Here is a 12,124-nt window from a genome sequence, read left to right as displayed (position 1 = left end):
AATGTATTAATCATGGTTGGTTGGTTGGCTTGTCATTCATTAGATATTTTCTTCAGTCTTTAAAGGTTTAAACCTCCAGTTTAAATTCCATTTGGAATATTTTGGAATTTGGAATATTTTGGAGGACCAAGAAACCAAGAACCAAGAACCATTGAAATCTCTGTTGAAATCTATGCTGGGAACAGTATTTGGGGTTTCCAAATGATCTACCAATGCATTTTTAAATAAAGATGCCATCATCTTTTGTACCAGTAACATTCGGTTAATTGTCCCAGCTCCCTGGACTTCCATTTACAGAGATAAAGTGGTGCACAAGTAGTACAAATAAGTGCCTGGTGATTAGCAGAGACTGGTGGGCCAATGGTTTGTTAATGGGAGGTAGGATTGTGTCGAGACACAGATCTGGGGAAGGGTATAAACAATCTCTGTAGCATTGCAGGTCCTGAAGAGCACAGTGGCCTTTGTCATTCTGGAAGAACTTTGGAACCACCAGGACGCTTCATAGAGCTGGTCGCCCGGCCAAACTGAGCAATCGGGGGATAAGGGCCTTCGTCAAGGAGGTGACCAAGAACCCAATGATCACTCTGACAGAGTTCCAGAGTTCCTCTGTGGAGATGGGAGAACCTTCCAGAAGGACAACTATATCTGCAGCACTCCACCATCAGGCCTTTAGGGTAGACTGGCCAGATGGAAGCCATTCCTCAGTAAAAGGCACATGACAGCCTGCTTGGAGTTTGCCAAAAGGCATGAGAGACAAGATTCTCTGGTCTGATGAAACCAAGATTGAACTCTTTGGCCTGAATGCCAAGTATCACGTCTGGAAGAAACCAGGCACCGCTCATCACCTGGCCAATACCATACCTATTGTGAAGCATGGTGGTGACAGCATCACGCCGTGAGGATATTTTTCAGTGGCAGGAACTGGGAAACTAGTCAGGATCAAGGGAAAGATGAACGGAGCAAAGTACAGAGAGATCCTTGATCCAGGGCGTTCTGGACCTCAGACTGGGGCGGTGGTTCACCTTCCAAAAGGACAACGACCCTAAGCACACAGCCAAGACAATGCAGGAGTGGCTTTGTGACAAGTATGTGAATGTCCTTGAGTGGCCCAAGCAGAGCCCAGACTTGAACCTGATCGAACATCTCTGGAGGGACCTGAAAATAGCTGTGCATCGATGCTCCCCATCCAACCTGACAGAGCTTGAGAGGATCTGCAGCGAAGAATGGGAGAAATTACCCAAATACAGGTGTGCAAAGCTTATAGCGTCATTCCCAAGAAGACTTGAGGCTGTAATCGCTGCCAAAGGTGCCCCAACAAAGTACTGACTAAAGAGTCTCAATACTTATGTAAATGTGATATTTCAGTTATTTCTTTTTAATTACTTTGCAAAAATTTCTAGTCACCTGTTTTCACTTTTTTATTATGGGTTATTGTGTGTAGATTGATCTTAAAAAAACGAATTTAATCCATTTTAGAATAAGGCTGTAATGTAACAAAATGTGGAAAAAGTGAAGTGGTCTGAATACTTTCTGAATGCACTGTAAAACAAATGTACCACCTCTATTCTGAGCACAGAGCCTTGACCTTTCTCGTTATGTCTCAGCACCTCTTCTCTGGCTGTTATTCATCACCGGCAACATCCTGGAACCTTGGGGCCAGAATATTACGTCCCAGGTGCAGGGAGTTGTCAGCGACAAAGGAAGCTTATTCTCTCCGCACCATCAGCACTAATTCCCTCTGTAAATCATCATCCTGAGAGAGGGCGAGCGGCATTGGACAGACATGCCTGCTGCACTCCAGACCCCACTCCCATCCATACACAAAGTGGAGTTACATCACACTACCTACACCCTCACAACTCACCCTCTTTGCCTCACCTTCACCTCTCCAAAACAGAAAACTGTAGGGGAGCCTTTACAGACATGAAAATAAAGCAAGAGTTTAAAAGCAAAGCCATGTCAGGAGAGGGGCATGGGAGAGGGAAAGGTGGGTGAGGGAAAGGTGAATGGAAGGGAGGGGAAGGGAAGAGAGTGGGGAGTGTAGTTGGAGGGGTTTGGTAAGGGAGGGGAGAGGGAGAGGTAGGGGAGGTAAGGAGAGGGAGAGGGGTGGCAGGGGGAGAGAGGATGTAGGAGGGTAAGGGGTTGGGAGGGAAGGGGGTAGGGGAGGGAGGGAGAATTAGGGATGGCGAGGGTGGTGCAAGGGGGGAAGATGGAGAGAGGGAAGGACGGGTGGAGAGAGGGAAGGAGGGGTGGACAGAAGGAAGGAGAGATGGAGAGAGGGAGGGAGAGAGAGGGGGGAAGGGGCGTGGAGTGAAAGGGAGGGGTTAAGAAAGAGAGGGGAGGAGAAAGAGAGGGGAGGGGAAGGGCGGGAGAGAACGTAAGGCACTGAGATCAAATAGCTGTAATCCCAAATCCCAGTGAATTTGTTTTAGAAACAGCTGAGAAACCAACTGTATCGAGGGGAGAGGCGTCGGCCAGCTCCGCCGGCTTTCCTCGCTGCAACGATCCTCTAGAGTGAGGGTACACAAAATTGCTGGAGAAACTCAGCGGGTGCAGCAGCATCTATGGAGTAAGGAAATATACGACGTTTCGGGCCGAAACCCTTCTTCAGACTGATGAGGGTACTGATTTTGTGTACCTTCGATCTTCCAGCATCTGCAGTTCCTTCTTGAACACTCTAACGTGAGGGTGTGCGCAGTGGGAGAGTGCTGGCCACACACTCCCCGCACGGCTGCAACTGCAACTAGGCGCGGGATTTTTATCGAGGAGAGAGAGGGCGCACATTCTTCAGCCCAACCCTGGTTGCGCTCAGGCGGAGACGGAGAGTGGGGGGTGGTCTGAGAACGACAGTGGGAGCTGAACAATGAGGGGTCTCTCCTGACATCCGCGACTTCCACTGGGAACGGGGGAAATGGCCTGGGAATGGGATCAGTGTCAGGGGCGCTGCGTCGGAGAGCTGGGAGTCTCTCCGCGGGAGGAGCATTAGAAATGCCAGGTGTCGAGAGGCTGTTGGTAAACCTGGGCGAGAGGGAGAGATCCAGCTCAACAATTCTTCCTGCCCAACTCATAACTCGTCCACTACGGGTTAAATGGATGCAAATATCCAACAATATTTTTACACACAAACACACACATATCTGATGGAGGGTCTCGACCCGAAACGTCACCCATTCCTTCTCTCCAGAGATGCTGCCTGTTCCGCTGAGTTACTCCAGCATTTTGTGTCTACCATAAATATATATATTATATACATATACATATGCGTACACATATATATATATATAATCTATATATATATATATACACACAGACATATATATATATATTCACACACACAAATATATTTATTAAAAGTTATTAAAAGAGAGAATTTCTCGCAATGTGGGAGAATTCTGGCCGTCATTTTTGCTAAACAGAAAGATGATGGTAGAGAGAGGGTTGGAGGAATGGAAAGGGAAGGGCAGCATCGATCAAAGTGCCTCCGACGTGACAGGCAGCGTGTGTGACAGTGAGCGTTATGCAGCGCAGCCTTCCGCTCGCCTGCCGTCGCTTCTGGCAGTCCCCAGCTCTCCCTACACACTGCAATGCAGTTCTGAAATACGACCCTCCTCCCCGCACGAAGAAAGAAGCCCGGGCCGATATTTCTCCCAACTCGCGTGCCCACTAACCAGGTAGTTAGCGTCCCGGCTACAAATCCACCTCGTCTGTTCCCATTCCGCGGCAATAATAGGCAATACTTTGGAACTGACCTTTGACTTGGGTCTCGTATTCTGTGGTGATCTCTTTGTCCTTTTTGAATCTTCCTTGAGATGACATTCTGGTCAGTTGGTGAGCAAGTCTAACTCCTCTTCAGTTCAGCTTCAGGTTGGGAAGCCGGAGCGTTGTGTGTGTGTGTGTGTGTGTGTGTGAGTGAGTGAGTGAGAGATCAGGACTGCCTCCAAACCACACTCCGTGTCGGTTTCACGCTTTGATATTGATTGGGGAAAAAAACACACCTCCTCCTTCGCCGTCCCCTCCGTTGCCCGCCTGGTCGAGTGCGGCAGGAATCTGTAAACACACACTTCAATGCTCCTCCGTGCCTGAATTCATATCATTTAACAGGCTCGGGAGATCTTTTCGCAAAATAAACCTTCCGAGTCCAAGCTCAGCAGAAACAACGCGCATCTATCTGTCTATCTGTCCTACTGTGTGTGGATCCTGGTGGGATGCGATTCAGTGCCTCGGTTCTGGCCGGCCCCTCCGGCTTGCCCGCAGCCTCTCATCCCGCTCCGCGCTCCCCTGGGTCACGGAGTCTCCCGACCGTAACTTAATCCGTTGCAGAGCAGCCGAACTGCATTTGAGTGAAGGGGAAGGGGGGAGAGAGAAAAGATGTCTGAAGCCCGAGTGTTTGGTTACCGCAGGCAGAAGCTCCTCCCACCCGAATCAAGTCCTCGGGAGAAGCGGTATCCTACAGGACGCGCTCTGAATTACATGGGGAGCCAGGAACAATGTGACTCCACGCCCACCCCGCACTTGCCGCACCCCTCCCTCATATACTCCTTTACTCCCACCAACCCCGCTTGCGAACAGGGGTAGGGGAGAGTAGGCAGGGGGTGGGGGCAAAGCCGGCCGGGGCCAGGTCCGTGCTGTCCCGGGACCTGCGGGCAGGGCGGAGGGGAACATCTGATCGCTGTCGCCCTCAAACCCAGGCCGAACTGCGTCTGGGTGTAGATCAATGCCACATTGCACAACCATTACTCAGTCAGGGTCATACTTCGATGGACCTAACATGAAATTATCCATTTCCACCCCGGGGCCACTCCCAAGTACTCCACCCGCCAGCTTTCTCTATCTTCCGACCCCTTCCTAGTAACTCTGCCTCCCTACCCCTTGCCTACCTTCTCGACTCCCTACCCCTTACTCCATATCCGTGTTCACCTACACTGCATCCTCACCTCCCAATCCTCTCCTCGACTTGCCTGGTTCCCACCCACAAACTCCTCCACACCTCCCACATTCCACATTCCAACGAAGTGCAGGGTTGTAGGTTTTTTTGGCTTTTGTAAATTATCCCTATTGTGTAGAATATGACTAGTGTGGGGGTGATCGTTGGTCAACGTGGACTCAGTGGGGCCGGAGGGGATGTTTCCACGCTGTATCTCTAAACTAAACTCTTCCACACCTCATAGCACTTCCTTTACCTCCTGCCCAACAATCCTACTCCTGTTCCCATCCATTCTCATCCACACTCCTGCTCATCTACTCGACACAATCCCGCACCTCTGGCCCCCAGTCACCCTACGCTGTGCTGAACAACCCTATGCCTTGCCCCCCAACCGCTTACTTTACCCACTGCTCCTGCTCACCCACTCATTAATCACTTTCCCTCTCTCAATGCCTCCACCCACTCAGGTCGCTGTCCCCATCACTCTATTCCCTGTCTCCACACATCCACTGCTGATGAACTCTCCCATCCTTCTCATCTACTCTGCCTCATTACTCCTTAGTAATTAGCCGTAAAATAATGTAACTTTAGAAAGGAGGAGAGGAGGAATTTCTGTGGAATTCTGTGGTTAATCTGTGGAATTCTTTCATAGTCACAGATGGCTATGGTGGCCAAGTGATTTGGCATTTTTAAATCAGAGATTGACAGATTTCTGATTGGTAAGTGTGTCAAAGATTATGGGGAGAAGGCAGGAAATGGGGTTGAGAAGATAGATCAACCATGATTGAATGGCAGAATAGACTTGATGGGCCAAATGTCCTAATTCTGCTCCTATGATTTATGAACTTATGAAGCTTCCTACTCCCCAGATGGTCTCCCTGTCACTACTCTCGTGGGTGATGGATGTTTATCAGATCTATGGCATCTCACCCGTTTCCTCATGCCCTTCACTTTCTTGTGTGGGTATAGCCCACTCCTTGGTTCTCAAGCATCATTTTAAAGCACAATTCTCTGGCTACTGCTTATTCCATGCTGATTTAAGAAACATAGAAAATAGGTGCAGGAGTAGGCCATTCGGCCATTTAATATGATCATGGCTGATCATCCAAAATCAGTACCCCGTTCCTGTTTTCTCCCCATATCCCTTGATTCTATTAGCCCAAATCTAACTCTCTTGAATATATCCAGTGAATTGACCTCCACTGCCTTCGGTGACAGATAATTCCACAGATTCACAACTCTCTAGGTGAAAACATTTTTCCTCATCTCAGTTGTAAATGGCCTACCCCTTATTCTTAAATGGTGACCCTGGTTCTGGACTCCCCCAGCATCGGGAACATTTTCCCTGCATGTAGCCTGTCCAATCCCTTAAAAAAAATGTTTCTATAAGATTCTCTTTCATCCTTCTAAATTCCAGTGAATATAAGCCTAGTCAATACAATACAATACAATACAATACGGGTTTATTCGTCACATTGCACATAAAGTGCAAGTGAAATGAATATGTCAGCAGTCGATCCATTATTTCATCATGTCAGTCCTGCCATACCGGGAATTAACTTGGTGAACGTGCGTTGCATTCCCTCAATATCAAGAATGTCCTTGCTCAAATTAGGAGACCAAAACTGCTCGCAATACTCCAGGTGTGGTCACACCAGGGCCCTGTACAACTGCAGTAGGACCTCCTTGCTCTTATACTCAAATCCTCTCGCTATGAGTACGCATGCTTTTAATGTCTCGTGCACAAGAAACCTCTTATAAATTGCACTATGTATGGGTGTTCACTGATGTCTTGGAGAGCGTTACTAATCTTTGTGGTAAGTATTGGATTAGTTACTTTTAATTTAGTTAATTGGGATTTTTGAATTAGTTCGCTCAAGTCACCGATTAAGTGACTCATGAGTGATAATGTTCCATGTCATGTAATATTCCACCGTGCATCTCACAAATACTTTGACATCTTGAGATGGGAGTGTCCCAACATGAAAATGAATATGTCCCGACCCGTAACGTCATCTCGCCTTTTTCTCCAGAGATGCCTGACCCACTGAGTTACTCTAGCACTTTGTAGGTAGACAAAAATGCTGGAGAAACTCAGCGGGTGAGGCAGCATATATGGAGCGAAGGAATAGGTGACGTTTTGGGTCAAGACCCTTGTCTGAAGAATGGTCTCGACCCGAAACATCACCTATTCCTTCGCTCCATAGATGCTGCCTCACCCGCTGAGTTTCTCCAGCATTTTTGTTTACCTTGATTTTTCCAGCATCTGCATTTCTTTCTTAAACACTAGCACTTTGTATCTATCTTTGGTTTGAACCAGCATTAGCAGTTCTTTGTTTCTACATGGGAATGTTACAGGTCAGAAGCCATAGAAAACTATAATTTATTTTCCATGTATAGTGGTTCTACCATCACCAAAATGAATCTTTGAGTAAAGTTTCTTTCACTGCTGTTGTACGGCTAATTTTATATCTCTCCACACTGAAAATGACATGATTCCTTTTACATTAATTCCTTTGTTACTCTAAGAGTAGCTGCTTTGATGCTTTTATTTTCATTTTCTTCTTACATTGCAATATTTGGCTCACTGCTTTGGACAAAGAAACACTTGCACCATTGTTGCACATACACTTGCCCCCCTTTCAGTTTTTTTTGCTCATTCCCTACAGAGCTTGGTTATGGTGCATATTAATTCCTACCTCAACAAGAAGCTGGACCCACTACATTTTGCCTACTGCTACAACAGGTCAATGGAAGATGCAATCTCACTAGCTCTCCACTCTGCACTGGACCACTTGGAAAATAAAACACATATACGTTAGACTATTATACATATACTAAAGCTTGGCATTTAACACCATCATCCCCTCCAAGTTGGTGACAAAGCTCACGAAACTAAGTCTCTGTACATCCCTCTGCAAATGGATCCTCGACTTCCTCATCAACAGTCAACAATCTGTGCGAATTGGCAGCTTTGATAACCATCAGCGCAGGAGCATCTCGAGGCCACATGATCAGCCCACTCTACATTCATGTGTAGCTGGATACATAGAAACATAGAAAATAGGTGCAGAAGTAGGCCATTCGGCCCTTCGAGCCAGCACTGCCATTCAATATTATAATCGCTAATCATCCAAAATCAGTATCCCATTCTGGGTTTTTCCTCATATCCCTTGATTCCATTGTCCCTGAGCTAAATCTAACTCTCTTGAAAACATCCAGTGAATTGGCCTCCACTGCCTTCTGTGGCAGAAAATTCCACAGATTCACAACTCTCTGGGTGAAAAAGCTTTTACTCCAGTCCTGAATGGCCTACCCCTTAATCTTAAACGGTAACCTTTGGTTCTGGACTCCCCCAACATCGGGAACATTTTTCCTGCATCTACCCAGTCCAATCCTCTAAGAATTTTATATGTTTCTATAAAACTGGCCCATCTCCATCTTTCAAACAAATTCGCCGACAACACCACTGTTGTTGGATTAATTACAGATGATGATAAGTCAGAGTATAAGATCGATCGATTGACCAAATGGTGCCAGAACAACCACCTTGCTTTCAACATCAGTAAAACCAAGGATCTGATTATTGTCTTTAGAAGAAGAGGTTGAGGATCCACAAACCTTTGTTCATCAATGGGATGGTTGTGGAGAGAGTCAAAAGCTTCAAATTCCTGGACTGCATATCTCTGAAGATCTGTTCTGGACCCATTACATTGATGCAATCATAAAGAAAGTCCTTCAATGCCTCTACTTTTTTTTAGAAAATTGAGGAGATTTGTTATGTCAATGAATAATTTTGTGAACTTCTACAGGTGTACAGTAGAAAGCATATGGAATTCATCAGTATCATCTCAGCATTGTACTACGTCTTCATTAACAATCGCAAAATTGGTCCTTTCTGTTCACCCTATTTCATCCTCATAATTTTATACACACCGTATTTTTATCCATATCATTTCCACATTTGGCAGAAAGCAAGGGGCTCTGGAACACTATAGCTCACTGCCCTTCAGTCATCAAAGTTCCTGACCAGCACTGTCCGTGGCTTTCTCAAGCCAGGTTTTCATTCACTTTGCCACTTTCATCTGAATCCCTTGGGCTTCTTCTTTCTTGATTTCTTTGTCAACTGTTTAGCAAAAATCCATGTCTACCTCAACAAACACATGACCATGGTTGATACTCCTTGTTCTCGCCCCTCAAAAACTCAATTTGGCTAGTCAGACATGATCTTCCCGGAATAATTCCATGCTAAATGTTCCTTTATCTGTAGTTTTTAAACAACACGGCTGCATTCGCCATATCCTAATTCTCCAGTACATTGGCTACCGCCAAGGAAACTGGGGAAATGATCGACCCTGTGCTATTTCTGCCTGTCTTGTCTGAAACAACCTAGAATTTTATCCAGACCTAGTGATTTATTTATTTTTAAAGATGGTGAACCCTTTGATATAGACTGTTCCAATGTTTATCATTTCCAGTACTTATTTTTCCTCCTCAAACTCAACGTATATATTATATCCCTCTTTACTAACAGAGGTGCAAAGTAATCACCCAGGACGTTACACATCATCCATCTCCACTTACAGACAACCAATTTAATCTCTAATAGGGTCTACTCTTTCCCATGTGTGTTAAACTAGCAGTCTTGCCTGTACACTTTTGGGAGCACTGTTACTTTACCGCCTGGTTTCCTTTTCCATTTTCACCCTGCACCATTTTACGGACTTTTTGGAGTCTTGAACTCTCAATGTCTTTCAGTTTTTTTCTTTCTGCCGTCTCCTTCACTACAGGTTCCTGAACACCCACGGAATTAGAATTGGCAGGAGATTAAAGAGCAGGACCTCAAAGCCAGTCATTTTCAGAATACTATGGTGTCATGTGCCAGTGAATGTCAATGCAATTTGATGTGCAATTAAATGTGTGGCTGAAGAGATAGCACATGAGTGGGGGCTTTAGACCTGGGAACACTGCATTTTGTTTTAACAACTTGTTCTGAGTCCTCACTATTTCCATGCTGAATGCCTCCCACTATGTTGCTGTCGATGTATCTTCCAACGCACATTTTCCAATCAACCTTTGCTGGTAAAAGTGGCTTTATCCCAATTTAGCACTTTTATTCCCAATTATGTTTCATCCATTTCCTTTTTTTTTCTTTTGTTTATTTTAATAGAAGTTAATACAGCACAAAACAGTACAGTGGAACCTAATTTTAGGTGCCAACTATGTAATACCGTAATCCATTCTATGTACAACCTCTAGTTTTATGTTATGAGAAGGAAGTAAGCAAGACAAGAAAAAGAAAACAATAGAAAGAGGAAAAAGTGGAAAAATAGATGGTAGAGAGTAGAAAAACGTGAAGTGTGTATATAAAAAATAAAATGAAGAGAGAAAGTGGAAAGTAGAAATAGAAGAGAAGGCCCCTTAAAAGAGAATTTTTCAAATCTGTATTCGGAGATGTAGATCTATCCGCGTCATGAACTGAAATCAGCAATCTTTACGGTACCGCTGCATCACATGATTCCAAAAAGTCGATGAAAGGAGACCAACTCCTTAAGAATTGGTCATATTTATCTATTAGTCGGAGTCTCATTTCTTCAAGGCATGCTATGTCCATCATATTCCCAATCCACATTTTAACAGTTGGTATGGTTGTATTTTTCCAAAATTTAAGTATCAATTTTTTTCCAATTATTAACCCATAATTAAAAAAAACATTTTGATCTTTATTTAAATTGGTATCTTCTCCTATTATTCCAAATATAATCCATTCCGTTTTGGGTTCTATTCTTGACTTGAAAAGCTTTGTAAATATATCAAATCCATTTCCTTAATTATGCTAATTCTGACTGAATCAGGATCATCGCATCCAAAATGTTCTCTCGCTATGACTTTGTCCACATGCCTAGGTTTATCCCATAACATTACCTGCACACAACCCAACCCCACCCTGCATTACTTGTTGAACTCGCTGGGTATTGATGAAACATCCTCTCTGAATGCATTTTTAAAACTTTGTGCTGGCTATACCCTTCACTCCATCATTGTCTCAGAGGATGTCACTAGTGTGTGTAGGGTAGCGTTAATGTGTGGGGTTCGCTGGTTGGTGCGAACTCGATTGGCCAAAGGGCCTGTTTCCGCCAACACCCAAAAGATGTGCGGATGGGTAGGTTAATTAGCTGCTGTGAATTACCTGGCGGGTGAGTGAATGATGGATGTTCGAGGTGAGGAGACAGCGTGTTGAGGGGTTTCAAAGCAGGATGTTTTCAATAGTGCTATGAGCAGCTGCTTATTCATCATTAACCTACTCACTAATGCTCAACTTGAGCTCCACCAGAAAGATCTATCTCTAGATCTCATCACAGCCTTGGCCCAGACATGGACCAAGCAGCTGAATTGCAGAGTTGAAGTGAGACTGACATTTGTGACTTCAACTCATCATTTGGCCAAGTGTGGGTGGGCATCAAGGAGCACTGGTAAAACTGAAAATGATGGAAATCTGGGAGGAAGTTTTCCACTGACTGAGGTCATACATAGAACAAGTTATTCACGGCTGATCTGCAGATTCTGCTGCAGATTTTCCTGAAGATGTGTTGCTGAGTCCAACCATCTACAACTGACACTTCAATTAATTTCCCCAGAGTGGGGATAGTCTTACACAGTGTTCAGTTCCATTTGCACACCAGATAAGTCCACATGCAGCAAGATCTGGCCACTATTCCAGCTTTGGCTGTGAAATGGCAAGTAGCCTCTCACATAAGAAAAGTGAAAGGCGATTACAATCTCTACTCGCCTTTCCTGGACTTCAACATTAATGCCAGCGACCCCATGATCCCTCTGGCCTTGATCTCCATGAACCTCAACCAGAGCAAGACGTGGCCACAGGTACAGGTCAGTGGCTAGAGGTCCTACATTGAATACTGTACTTTCTACACTCCACTCCTCTCCATGGTATATCAGGCAGATGTTCAGCAGGAAGCTCTGTAAACAAGATCTTCTGCAGTTGCTTACCAAAGACTTTACAGTCCATAGCAAACCTCACATTTCCTCCCTGAAAGGATAAACCAAAGAGTGCAAGGGGGTCTCGCCAGTGGCAATTTTCCTTGAGAATCTCACACTTCCTTGACTTGGAAATATGTTGCACTACCATTGTTGCTGGGTCATAATTTGGGAATTCCCTACCTACCAACACTGTGAAGTAGC

The 12,124-nt window shown here is 45.1% G+C and overlaps 1 protein-coding gene across 2 annotated transcripts in view; it reads right to left on the bottom strand.

The window, feature by feature from the left end:
- The window catches only part of srgap3 (SLIT-ROBO Rho GTPase activating protein 3), a 195,558-nt gene extending 189,918 nt beyond the window's left edge, over positions 1–5,640 (bottom strand). The window contains exons 1-2 of one of the 2 annotated variants that reach the window (XM_055647783.1): positions 4,878–5,640; positions 3,750–4,330 (exon numbers count right to left, since the gene is read on the bottom strand). In XM_055647783.1, the coding sequence (XP_055503758.1) occupies positions 3,750–3,816 (67 nt within the window). In that variant the 5' untranslated portion in view covers positions 3,817–4,330; positions 4,878–5,640. Of the gene's footprint in view, positions 1–3,749; positions 4,464–4,877 lie in introns of those variants that run through there. The other variant, XM_055647785.1, reaches the window with a different exon arrangement.
- Between the last annotated feature and the right edge of the window lie 6,484 nt (positions 5,641–12,124).

Source organism: Leucoraja erinacea, chromosome 16 (assembly GCF_028641065.1).
Source record: "Leucoraja erinacea ecotype New England chromosome 16, Leri_hhj_1, whole genome shotgun sequence".
NCBI lineage: Eukaryota > Metazoa > Chordata > Chondrichthyes > Rajiformes > Rajidae > Leucoraja > Leucoraja erinaceus.
The sequence above is the reverse complement of the archived record's forward strand: the minus strand, read 5'-3'. Positions and strand labels throughout refer to the sequence as shown.